The sequence below is a fragment of the Populus euphratica genome, unplaced genomic scaffold (assembly GCF_000495115.2).
Source record: "Populus euphratica unplaced genomic scaffold, PopEup_1.0 scaffold86.1, whole genome shotgun sequence".
In the NCBI taxonomy this organism is placed as follows: Eukaryota; Viridiplantae; Streptophyta; class Magnoliopsida; order Malpighiales; family Salicaceae; genus Populus; species Populus euphratica.
Window position 1 is genome coordinate 803,746 of NW_011499880.1, and position 13,485 is coordinate 817,230.

Genomic DNA, 13,485 nt, shown 5'->3' on the forward strand with positions numbered 1-13,485 from the left:
GAAGCGACCCTTTCGCAAGGACAAAGGATTTATAATAAAACCTTGAGAATGTTGGATGCAACAATTCTCTCTTGAACACCGTAGAACAATTGCACATCATCCAGATACTCTACATCTTATGGCTGATACAGATGCTCTACAAGAATGGCCAATAATTTAGAAATTGCAGTAATAGTGGAAAGTAAATACACAAGATCAATTGCAGAGAGGGGAGAGATTTATCAGTAAGCTATAATCTTATATAGCTAAAATGGCCGCTAGCTATCTTTCTAAGAACATATACAAAAACCAAACCCCAGCCACGGTTATTAACTCATATTTCACAGATGGAAAGCACCAGTCAAGCTACTCTGTAATGATCTTCCCAGCAATACTTTCTCATTTGGGGCTTACCTCATTGACCTGAAACAAATAATGAATTGGTTGATATTTGGTTGCTTTCAGCCTGGACTTTTCTAACCTTTTCCTTGTCAAGACGTGCTCGTCTAACAGCTTCTTGGATCTGGCGATCATGATCATTCAGCATCTGATCCATGTTCCCTGATGGAACTATCAATGGACCGGAATAGTGAATTTTATGACCCTTTGACCCATAGCCAAGCTGGATTCAAATTAACATGAATCACGAATCAGGAACCACAAAAAAAAAAAAGTCATAAACAACATGCATGACAAGACACAGACCAAAAGGAAGCAGCAAGGTAGTTAGAAAATCGGTATCAGTCCCCAAGCATTCAGAAGGAAACTTCTAGCAAAACATCCACAAAAAAGGAAAATAAAGAAAACTGAAAAGTGTTTTGAAAACTTACAAGGACTGGATCTTTACTGCTATTTCTTCCATCTTCCTTTTGATGGAAACCTGCTGCACCCTGCGACGGATGCCTCGGATCCTGTTGGGTGAAGGATTCTGAGGTTTCTTTGAAGGATCCTGGAAACCTTGCCATTAGTTTTGGAACTTCTGGTAGTGCTGGGCCAGACCTTTCATTGCGATCTTCAGACAATAAACTCCTCCGTGCTGCCACTAAGCTTGACATTGTTGACAAGTCAGCCCCAGTGGAAATCTTAGGAGCATCATCAGGGTTCCTGCTGGCCTTGGCCCATGCAGCACGGTGAGACAATGGCCCAGAATGGGAAGCTCTCTTATGCTGATGCCCCTGAGGATCCATGTTTGATTCTGCAGCTTGAGATGGTCTCGGTGGATCGATTGGAAAGCCAGAAGCAACTTCTTCTGGATGGGGATTAAACTTCTCACTCCGGCTCTTGGAATTTGACTGACCATGTCTTTTCTGTAGTTAGAGGGCAATCCATTAATATAAATTTCAAAAGCAAAGTCAAATTAAATTAAATGGAGTACCAAAAAAAAAGGGAATCAACAGTGAAAAGAGATCATTCATGAAAATGGAGCAACAAGAAACAATCAGTTATTAGGTGATAATGCTTAAATGAGTCTGGAGCAACTCAAAAGGAGAGAAGTCAAAAGTTGTTCGGTAAAAGGAAGTATGAAATGCTACTTTCATGGCATGAGGAAGAGGAGAGAGGGAGAGGGAACAAAAGGGAGAATCAATAAAAGATGTCATGTCTCAAAAAGTGCCTTTTGTACAAAGCTGTTATTCGAGGTGAAGAATATCAATTTCCATGTGATCAGAACAGAGAGATGGCACATTACTTTATACTTCATTGTTCTGAGAAGAGTGCAGTAAGAAGTGTTTTAAGACTTAGTGTTATGCCTGACTTGTTTGCTAGCTTTTTGTAGGATTATAACAGAGTTAACTTTTTTATATAAAAAAAATAAACCTTCCCTCTTCTGACCAATCTTTCCACCACTTCGCTATCCTCAAAGGTTCACCATGTGGACCAGCATGCCTACTAACAACCTCCTAATCACAATCCTTCCCCAATCAAATATATATACACATGCAAATATGTGTCTTGAGAGAGAAACAGGCGTCTTATAGAAATCACCTGCATTGATAAAACTAGCTCAGCATTGGCATCAGGTGCCGGGACAGCACGAGATTCCCGCCGTCCTCTTCTTTCCATGTCAGATTTCTGGCCCTTGCTTCCTGCTGCTCCTTGTCTGTTAACATGAAAATAAAATGAGATTGTTAGTAAATTACACCACACTTACAAGTCAAAGATTTCATCAATGATAGAAGGGTAACGGACAGATTGGTGGATCAAAAAGAAACCCACAATAAGCAATATGAGCCAGGGCGTGGTGGCCAATGTAGTTTCTGTTGCTATAACAGCTCCATTCCTACTGCTACTACTAGAACAAGGGGATTACTTAATAAAGCACTGGGTTGGTCGCTCTTCAAACTGGTAAAGCTCTAGAACCAGCACCAGTGATAGATAGCAACATCAAATTACATTAATAAACATTGCAATCATCTGATGCAGGAGCTTCAGTTCTTAAGGCCTTCTAGACAGTTAAGGGCACGCAACTTGTATATTTCCAACACTGCCATGATATAGCTAACATGGCCAAAAAGGAAGTCTTTTAAAGCCTTTTTCTGGGCCTTTTCCAGCATCCTTACAACTAAAGATTAATGAGCAATTAATGGTAGAACTGTAAAACAAATTATGTTCTTTTACAATGTTTACCTTCTAGCTTCTTCATCTCGCATTTTTGCATCGAATTCTTTGCTAGGAGGATACTTGGGAAAGCTTGAAGGATCACATGGAAGCGGCTTGGTTATAAAGAACTGTAAAACAAAACTACACAAATCAAATACTAACAAGCAAAAAGAAGCGAGAAAAACGTAAAATAGAACTATAAATGTTAGTGCAACCTTAGACAGCCATAAAGATCATACTTAACTTGCGTGCTTGTTTATTTTTCAAAAAAAAAGTACAATAAAGACTTGCTATCCCAAAATTGTGTGAAGATTACAAAGAAATTAGCTATGCTGCTAAAAATCTGTAATGTCAAGTAAGACACTCAAGAAAATAAGATCTGTTAACCGAGCTACATCAAAAAGGTTGACAAATAGCATTGTGAAAAGAAAACATGAAAAGAAGAACATGCGCACTCTTGTATATGATGCCATTATTTTTTCAACTGACCAGGTTATTGATGCGGAACCCACCAGTTATATAGAAGGAAGATAGGGAAATGAAGGATGATTCTCTATTAATTGATCACAGAAACGAAAAAACTCATCAAGCAACAACTAAAATTCAACTTCGTTCATGGTTGACGAAATTTTACAAACTAAATGTGATACACCAAATATAGAAAGTGCATAGGAGTCAAACTGTACTGTGGGAATCTTAGAATGAGAACAAGGGGCAGGAATTAAAATCCTGAAAGCAACTCATCATCCAGTGACAGATCATTGAAGAAAACTCAACTCAGTACAGTTGCAGGATTGCAACAACAAACTGTCATGCAACAGAAACACAGTCACTATTGAGAAAAATGGCCTTGGATGCTTCAAGGAAGAAACAAAGAAGTGACCTCCAGGTACAGTGAGCAGGGCATCAAAGGATTTTGTGCAAAAGATTGGTAGAGTTGATTGGTTGAGGGTCAGTACAATGATTAGCACAATCTGGAAATATATGATGTAACTTTAGAGTTCTTAGAATCGTCAAGTACTATAGTGTCTTTACTGATGGCACCAAGTGAACTTGCATGTTTAACATGATTTAACTTCATCCAACAACATAGAATCACATGAATTGGAAATAAAACAGACTTCAGTCTCCAAATATATTTCAGCGATAACAATAACAGAAATCCTAGACAGATTAGAACGGTTAAATTACAAATGTAAGGAATATTAGATAAAAAGATTTGGAGCGCATGTACTATCATGTGCATCAATATAGATCTTCTAACTGAAGCCAATACATTACAGAATAAAAAACAAATATCATCTAGACCATAAAGTTGCATATGGAGAAGCATTTGCAAACAAATTGAGTCACTTTACATGATAACATCAACCTTCATCTCAACCCTTCTCCCCTCATCCAAAAAACACACACTAATCCCCCAAAGAAAAAAGGAAAGTTTGGGAAATATAGTTCATGGATGCTTGATACCTCACTCCTCAGTGCAGAAGCTGCAGACCCACGATCTGCAGGATCAATGGAGAGCAGGGTCTCCATAAGAGCTAACGCCGGAGGAGGGAATTCCTTAAATGTATCTGCAACACAGCGTCTATAAGGCTGCTGAGGCTTAAAGATAGTCGCATGAGGCAACTTTGATTTTCTCCAATAATCTTCCGAAGGTGAGCCACACAGCTTGAAAATTTTATGCAGCTGCTCCACCTACAAGGCAGTGGCACACAAATTGATCATCAATATTTTATGCAGCTACACTAATGTCGTTTATAAAACTTACATAGACAATAAGATAGCAGAACAAGGATACAGCATCTCAAGATAATTATTCGCTCTTTCAAAGTTTTCTTTTCTTTTTGTTAAATCCTTTTTTCTTTTTCTTGTTATACGATCTTTGCATAAGGATAAAAAGGAATTCCAACAAATCTGCAATGTTATGCCTCTTTTTTTTGTGGTCTCTTTAAAATAAAATTTTAATATATTGAAACAAGGCTAATCAATAAAACTCTATTCTTACTCCTATTGAATAATCCCCTCATTGTTTCCTTTAAACAAATTTATAGAGAAAAGATACTTTCCGAGGTTAAAGCATTCATTAAGACAATGTTTCCCTACGACCAATACCCATAACTTGTCAGAGCTAAGAACTCATAAGGTATTATCAACTCATGTTTGTGTTATGTGTTTTAGTAATGAAAAGTGCAAGACCTTGTTTCTTGCATTGCCCAACGGCTTGCAATGCATGTGATTGAGTTTATAAATGATGACGAGAATTAGGAAGTTCTGTGTAGGTTGGAGAAGATGTTGATGATCCATTTAGTGGATTTTTTTGCAGACAGGATGTAATTCAGCAATCTTCAAAGTAATATCCACTTGACAATAATCATGGGATGAAAATTTGTTTCTGGCAAATAATTAGTTCAAAATTGTACTCAGAATCATGGCCCATGAAAAGCAATCTGCATTGCAGCATTTTATCACATTTAAGAGAAACAATCTGTTTGGAGGAAAACCTGAAAGAAAATTTTCTCTCAGGAATGGAAAAGGAAAGGTACCTCAGTTCTCCCAGGCATAATAGGCTTGCCTGCATACAATTCAGCAAGTATGCAACCTGTACTCCACAAATCAACAGCCGTCCCGTAGTAGGTAGCTCCAAGTAGAAGCTCAGGAGGACGATACCAAAGAGTCACAACACGACTTGTCAGTGGCTGAACATGAGCAGGATTATAAAAACTCGCTAGACCAAAGTCTGCAATTTTTAAGATACCATTGTTGTCAATTAATAGGTTGGAACCCTTTATATCACGGTGTAGAACACCACGGCTGTGACAGTGATCAAGTCCTCGTAAAAGTTGTTGCATGTAACATTTCACCTGCCAGCATAGACATATTAGAACATAACATCCAAAGCATGGTCATGTATGATTGACAATTTACACACATGTATGATCTTAAACAATAAGAAGTACGTAAAACTTGCACATGTATCATGGAAAAACACAAACATGCATTAAATAAGAATCTGTTAGAACAAAATTGCCATAATTACCTGGGCTTCTGTGAACTTCAGACCAGGGTGTGCAGCTAGCCCAGCCAAATCATGCTCCATGTATTCAAACACAAGGTACAAGCTGCAAGACATCCTTGATGTAACTAGACCTTCCAACTTTATTACATTAGGATGGTCAAGCCTACGCAAAATGTGAATTTCCCTGGCCATGAAGCGAACGCTCTCAGGTTCCAGGTTATCAAATCTTACTTTCTTCAAAGCAACAATCTTCTTTTGATCAAGGTCACGGGCCCTATAAACATTACTGTAGGTTCCCTGGCCAATCTGCATTAACATAGAAATCATCAGATAAGGGAACCAACACCAGCGAGCAGGTAATCTCAGTCCAAAGAGGACACCAGCAGATAAAAAGAAAAGGGAGGGGAAGAACCATTCTACAAGCACTTGTAAGCTGTAAGAACTGGATAGAGTGATCTGCTGTTGTCACCAAGACAGAATTATAGAAGAAAACATGCAAATAGAAGTACATGGTATCCAAACGAGAAATGCACAACAGCAAACCTGGCCCCTTGCCCTACCTTAAAGAGTAAGAAGGTAGAGGGGGCAGGATACAAATTTAAACATTTAGACAAGCGGATTCATGCAAAATGCTTCATCCATCAAGACTAGATGTTTGAACAAGTTCTGCCAAATTAACCAAAACAGAATACCAGAAGTGCAGAGTGGGAAACCCCAGATATTTAAGCTGTTAACATGCATCCACTTCTTAAATTATGCTGTAAAATTAACAAAGCATTTTCAACTACAAGTTATATGCTGTCCGTCAATATGAAAGCCTCAGCACACTAAAGCTAATTGATTGGCAGCTTATCAAAACTGGACCCACTTAATATTCATTGTGCTTATTTGGAAGGATAATTAACTCAACATTATCATGAGTATTCCACTAAGTATAGTGAAAACAATGGCACATCTCTATGAATGAATGTCACTTCTCGAATACTCCCCAATACTCAATAGCTTTTAAATTCTCAGAATCACCTCTTACAATTTCTCAACACTCTTGGACTCAAAGAAGGATAATTCCACTTTTCTGATATCACAATCTAGCCATATAAAAAAAATTCTAGCTGAAAGAAAATCATTCAAACCTTTAAGCATCACTAATCCCTATTGTCAAAGCAAGTTGCTGCAGGCAATCCTATAACTACGAATGTCAACTTTCTAATGTCTAGTCTGGATCATGCTTTTTTATATGACATGACTTAAGCTCTCACTCATAATTGAAATCATCATGGTGGACTAATATGAGACAGCTAGCGAAGGTCACTACCGATTTGGTTTTGCAGCAAATCTGAGTTTTTGTTCTCCCTTGTAAATGGAGTTGTGGCAACTCGTTGTTGTTTGGGGTGTGTGTGCATGCATGGAACTTGGGGCTTTGCAGGTTAGAATTCAAGGTGAATTCTGCTATAATGGCAGCAACTCTAACTATGACGCATAGGAAAATGTCATTTTGGTGGATCGTTTGAGTTGAGACAGTATATTAATACACAACAAGATGTTTGTATTGGCCGAAACTTTTCCCAAGGAAAATACGTGTTGATTGACTAGCTAATCTTGCCATCTTGGAGCTGCAGTAGGGCATGCAATAACAGGTGACTATGAGTAGTCAGGTGTAAGTCTACCACAATTAAATGAGGATATGCCCAAGACAAATTATGCTGATGGCTTGACAAATGCATTCATGGATCAGTGGAACAGGTGTAAACCCCAGAGGAGGCTTGGTAGCGTCAGATCAAAATAACAACTCAAAAAGGCCAAAACTTTTGATTCGATTGTTGGATCGCGCTTAAATTTTTTTAAGGAGTCTTTGGATGCCATTTCCCATATAGTAGCCATTGCATCACTATATCTTCGAACCTGTAGATATCAAAATTTTTGCTGAGGCCCTGGTTTTGGCAGTTTTTGTGATTTCTCTAGTTATTTTTGGGTTTCATGCTATTTTTTAATTTTATGCTTCTTTCCTTTATAATTTTGGATTTTAACTCTTTCATATTCATATTGTCTCAAGCCTCACAAAACTCAACAGTTCACAGGCCTCCTAGATCCAACTAAACTGAACTTCTAACTAACATTTATTAAGAAGTTATCAAGTTCAAAGAATCATCATTAACCGCATGAGTAAGTGTGTTAAAATGAGCACTGTAGAACTTTTATGCATGTTATTAACGAGTCTTCATGCATTTTTCACCACCTAGTTTATTTATAAATATAAATAACAAGCAAAGACACGGAAAAATCTCAGGGTAATGTCACCTAATACCCAAAAAAAAAAAGGAATAGTGCCATGGATTTTCTAACTGATTTCATGCTAAAGCTATAAAATTTGACAACACGATATATCCAATGCAAGCAAACATGAAAAATGCTAAAAAAATGTAGAAGCACAAACAGGTTCTCGTTCTAATTAGCAACTGTCAAATTATTCATTACACTATCCCCAATCGAAGTGTCATAAAGGATGTCCTTCAACCATTCAGTTTGAATTGCTAAATTTTGAAAATCATAAACTGGATCTTGTTTGTAATGAAGCTGCGCTTACAAAAATACAGCTCAGAATTGGACTCGGGGATTTCTTTGATAAAGTTAGTTTAAAAAAATTGATCCTCAGTAATTGAAAGACATGTATTTGAATGGGGAAAAAAAACGAGATTTAACAACGCAAACAGAATGAAGAAAAGGGCATACCTTATCTAGCTTCTCAAATGAATCTGCACGCCGTGGCAACCAACCTTTGATTGCTTCTCCAGCTACAGCAGCTAGCCAGGAAGGCCACCCTGCTGCAACCTGCTCCCCTTCGGTTGCTTTCGGTATGCTGCCCATCCCTGGGTGGTGAACAACAGCATACTCTGACTTGTCCCTCTTCCTCTCAACGTGCTCGCCCCCATGCACTCTAAGAGATCCATTCACTTGCTTATCAATCAACATTGTCCTACCATCATTACCATCACATCGATCTTTCGCTCTATATGCTTCCTCCCTCCTTGAAGAGGTGGCCCTTGATACCCTCAAGTCAGACGACGCCTTACTTGAGAGCCTCTCCCTTGGACTCTCTTTGCTATCCTCAATTGCAGAGGGTTTACAGCAAATGCAACCCATCATGCACCTAAACCACCTCCAGAAACGCCCTCCTCCTTTAGAATCAATAATTACCCTTCAAAATCCTCATCTTTACACTTCTATCCTCTTCTTCCATTCGCATTTTCATACAATTAAATAATACTTGCCCAGAAAATAAGCATTTAGAATAAATAACGTAACATCCACCCCAAAATGAACATAAGCAATAACTGGTCAAGATAGAACCTTTACAACTTTACACAATATCTTAACTCTGCCTCAATGACTGCTCTTTTGCAATGAAACTTCCATTTTCTTATCAAATCCACCGACTACTAGTCCAAAAAAAGAAGACGAAGAAGAAATGAAACAGACTTTCTCCACCAACCAAACTAAAAGTTTTACCGAAAAATGTAAAAACCAACAACCACCACCACCTTCACTCCAACAAGAAATTAAGAATCACAACCGAAAAACTAAATAACTTGAAAATGCCATGCCTGGTCTTTTCAGCTCTCAAGCCAGGTGATTCAAAACCCTAAACAAACTCACAGTTTCACTACAAAGCAAACCCTAAGAACCCAAATTTCGTATAAAAAATCTGAAATACGTAAAGAACTGGAAACACTTCAAAATAAAGCATGCACCTCGAAAATGGAAAGAAAAATAGGAATAAACACAATTGTGAGATGAGAATTGAAAACCCGAGAGAGAGAGAGAGAGAGATCTGAGGCACCGAGAATTGACTGAGAGGGGGAGAGTGGAGTAAGTGTAGAGAAGATGAGAAAAAATAAATTGAAAACGAAAATAAATGTGTAATAAAATAAATAAATGTGAAAATTATTATTATTATTATTATTATTGTAAATTTAATTAATGTCACGGCGCGTAAGAACAGACAGGCTTTTTGAGAAGACAAGACTGAGGACTGGAGTGAAGACCCCGATGCGTAAAGACATTCTCGTTTTTGTGTCTTCTGCTTTTGCCACGCGCTCTGTTTCTGTGGAAAGCTGTTTTCCTTATTTCCCTTTTTAAAAAGATATTTCCATTTTTTTCTAACAGTATCAAATATTTTTTTTCCTTTTAACGAGTGTTTGGACGAATTATTTTTAATCTTTTAAGATTTATATGAAAAATAAACTCATTTATATGTCTTATTTCATTAAATATTATTGCAATCAATATTCCAGATCCATACATGATTGCATAAAATAACAAAAAAGAAATGAATTTAATAACAAGAGAAGAAGAATTAAAATTTATTAAGTGTACATGGTATTGCACAATCAATCAATGTGATAGCATCTTAGTTGTAGGTTATTAAGTGTCTATTTATTTTTATATTTTAAAAATATATTTAATAAAAAAAAATTAAAAAAAAAAACTATTTTCTACTTAAAATAAATATTTTAAAAAAACTATTTTCTACTTAAAATAAATATTCTTTTAATATTGTTATTTTATTTAGATGTGTTGGTATTAAAAATAATTTTTAAAAAATAAAAAATATTTTTATAATATATTTTTAAATAAAAATATATTGAAAAGTGATTACACTTCAATATCCTTAAATGTTTGTTTGGGTGGACGATATGTGGTTTTTTCAATAAAAAATATATATTTTTACTTTAAAGAGGTGTAATTTATGTTTTAAAAGAATTACACTCTAAAAGTAAAGTTGTGACGCCTCCCACTCAATCACACCGGAAATCTCAATATAAAATTATGGAAAAAAATTAAAAATTTTATTTTTTTATTTATAATTAAATGTTTTATGTTTTTTTATATTAAAAATAAATTATAAAAAAAATATGTTTTTTTTTAAATCCCCACCGGCCTGGTAACAAACAAGGCCTACAAGATGTACTCGTTAATAAATGCTGTTAGGTGTGGGAATGGCCATCCAATTCATTCTCACACGTACAAACTTTGTGCACCAATTTGATGGCCCCACTCAAAATAATTAGTTAATTACCCTTTTCTATTATATTAATCTCAGCAATTGAATAATCATGTGGGTATTGAATGATTTTATTTTTTTTGGTAATGCTGATTTTAATGGTACACCCATCATGATCATCTATCGATTTTATTAAGTGGGTCCCTGTGGTTGACGTTTTTCTTCGGGTGTTTTGAGATTTTTTTTGACTTCAATGAGTCATCAATGCGTGCGGCGGGTTTTAACCAGCCAGCCCCGCGCCGATGAGAAAATGGCTCGACGCTGTGATTTGGAGATGCCTTTTGACATTAATTTATTAAAACACTCAAGATTTAGCTAATTAAGCGCCGGTTTAGCGATCACTAATTTAGTTTTGATTTTGATCCTTAAGTTATTATCACACTTCTTTCCACAGGTTATTTTTGCAAGTTATAATCTATGATTTTCCAAGACATACAATCATAGCTAAGAGTTACAATTTTCCTAAGCATGCCATGAATAAAACACTACTTACTTGTTTTATTTTTTTTTCAATTTTTTTTGTTGTGTTATATATTGATTTCAATTTATTTTTTTTTAATTTCAATTTTTAACTATGTATGTTGGAGGTTTTATAATTGATTTACTTTCTATAAATTTATTCTTATTTAAAGTCTCCGTTTTAATATATCAATTTCGATCTCTTTTAGGGATTATTTTTCTAATTATATTTTTTTATTATATCCTTCAATATTAAATTAATTAAAAATTAAGTTTCATAATTTATTTTGATTATTTTTTATAAAATTTTATCGATCTCACAACCCAATGGTGAATTTAGCAAATTGACCGAGGTTGGCTTTTTTTTTAACTAGGCTTCATACTTTTTTTTTTCATTTGCTTTCTATGATATTATTCTAATCTTATGATTTAAATCTGAATTTAACAAGTTGTCTCAGGTTAACTTAATTTATTTTTTAAGTTTTTTTTAATGGATTCTTTTTTTAATTTTACCCTCCAACAACTCAATATTTTTTTTAGTTTTTTTTTTAAAATTTTATTAATATTAGGTTGTTTGATAATTGAGTTTTGCATTTTTCTACTTGTTTTTTATGAGGTTATTTTAATATCATATATTTAGTTTTTTTTATTATTGATTTCAACCATTAACATTGAATATGTTAGAAATTAAAATTCATAGTGTTTTTATTTTCTTTTTATGAAATTATTCTTCTCTTGTGGCCTGGGTCGTTGGTTTAATAGTTTAGTCACATGTGACTTGAGTTGTTTTTTTTTGTTTTTTTAATTAATTTTTTTATTTCATCATTCAGCATTAATTTTGTTGAAAAATGGTCATTGTAAATTATTTTTATATGATTATCTCGATCTCATGCCCTGCGCTACGAGGTTGATAGGCTGACTCGACTAGTTTTTTTATCTTTTTTTATTTAATATTTTGTTATTATTATCTTTCAATATTTGATTGATTAAGAATTAATTTTCATAATTAATTTTATTTATTTTATATAGAATTATCATGGTCTCATAACATAAATTACAGATTTAATAGTTTAACTTTGACTAATCCAATATATCATCATCTTAATATTTAAAATGATATATATCATATAATATATTACTGTATTAATATTTTAAAAGATATTATTGAATATATATTATATTTTGAATTAATAATTATTTTTTATTAAAAAATATACTAATTACCCTTGGGTGGTTTTTTACATTGAAAAACCTAATCTGACCTGAAGTATATAACAGGTCAATGATCGAGTCTCCGGCTAGAATCTGTGACATAAACTAGAATGTATCTACATTGCTCGCAGCTGGATTGTTAGTGATAACAAGTCAACTAGATCGATAAATTGGTAGTTAGAAGGTTGGACTCCTGTTTCTATCAGAAAATGGCGGCCATCAGGCTTGCCCCCCCACTGCATAATCACCGGGCTCTTCACTCGCAGGTGCGTGTTTGTAACTGTAGAAAGATGTTTTTTTAAATTATTTATTGTTAAAATATATTTAAATAATATATTTATATTTTTTAATTTTTAAAATTAATATGTAAATATTATTTAAAAATATTTAAAAAAATATTAATTTAATATTTTTTTCAAGTTAAAAATATTTAAAAAAGTGCTCAGCAAAGGGAATATTTACCCCCACCCCAAATGTTATCCGATTCTTTATAGAATATCAAACAAGTAAAGTTTCAATTGAGCTCTTCATCTACGGGATATTACTTTGTTGACTTTCTTTAAAATTGCTTTTTAGTTATAGAAAGCAAGGACCTGTTTGATTCAAACTATACTGGTTTTGGCATCATTTTCTCTGCTGGGACTTGATTGGATAATGTTTGATAGATTGAGACCTAATTGCAAATTGTTTTTGTTCGAGGACTTAGTTAAGAATTCCATGACAATTGGGGGGTGAATATATCCTTCTCCGTTATATAAGTTTTATAAATCTCAAATTTATTAAAGCCTTGTATAATTATTAATTTTAAAATTTATAAAATTAATTAAAATACATACAAATTAACTTAAATATTTATATTAATAAAAAAATCCCCGCAGATGTATATATAAAAAGAATCTCCTCGTTATTTTTATACAAGCATCTAATGAATGTTAGGTGACTTTTCCCAACCCATGCAATAATTAATTATCAAGAACAGTTAAATTCCTACAAATATCTTCTTCGGACTTCCATTAAAACTATCAGGAATTGTGGAGTTCCATTATCCATCCAGAGTAGAGAATCAGCACGAAGTTCCTCATTTTTTTTATTTTTTAAAAATTATTTCTGAAGCAAGAAGTTCCTCCTGTTAAAATATATATTAATAATTTTTTTA

The 13,485-nt window shown here is 34.3% G+C and overlaps 1 protein-coding gene across 1 annotated transcript; it reads right to left on the reverse strand.

Annotated features, from left to right (window-relative positions):
* Positions 1–38: 38 nt before the first annotated feature.
* On the reverse strand, positions 39–9,489 carry LOC105129210 (Protein kinase superfamily protein). The gene is made up of 8 exons (XM_011031183.1): positions 8,327–9,489; positions 5,618–5,902; positions 5,124–5,441; positions 4,048–4,275; positions 2,605–2,705; positions 1,963–2,077; positions 810–1,286; positions 39–601 (listed from the first exon to the last, which is right to left on the reverse strand). Exons 1-8 carry the CDS (start codon positions 8,738–8,740, stop codon positions 395–397), a joined length of 2,145 nt encoding a protein of 714 aa, XP_011029485.1. The 5' UTR covers positions 8,741–9,489; the 3' UTR covers positions 39–394.
* Between the last annotated feature and the right edge of the window lie 3,996 nt (positions 9,490–13,485).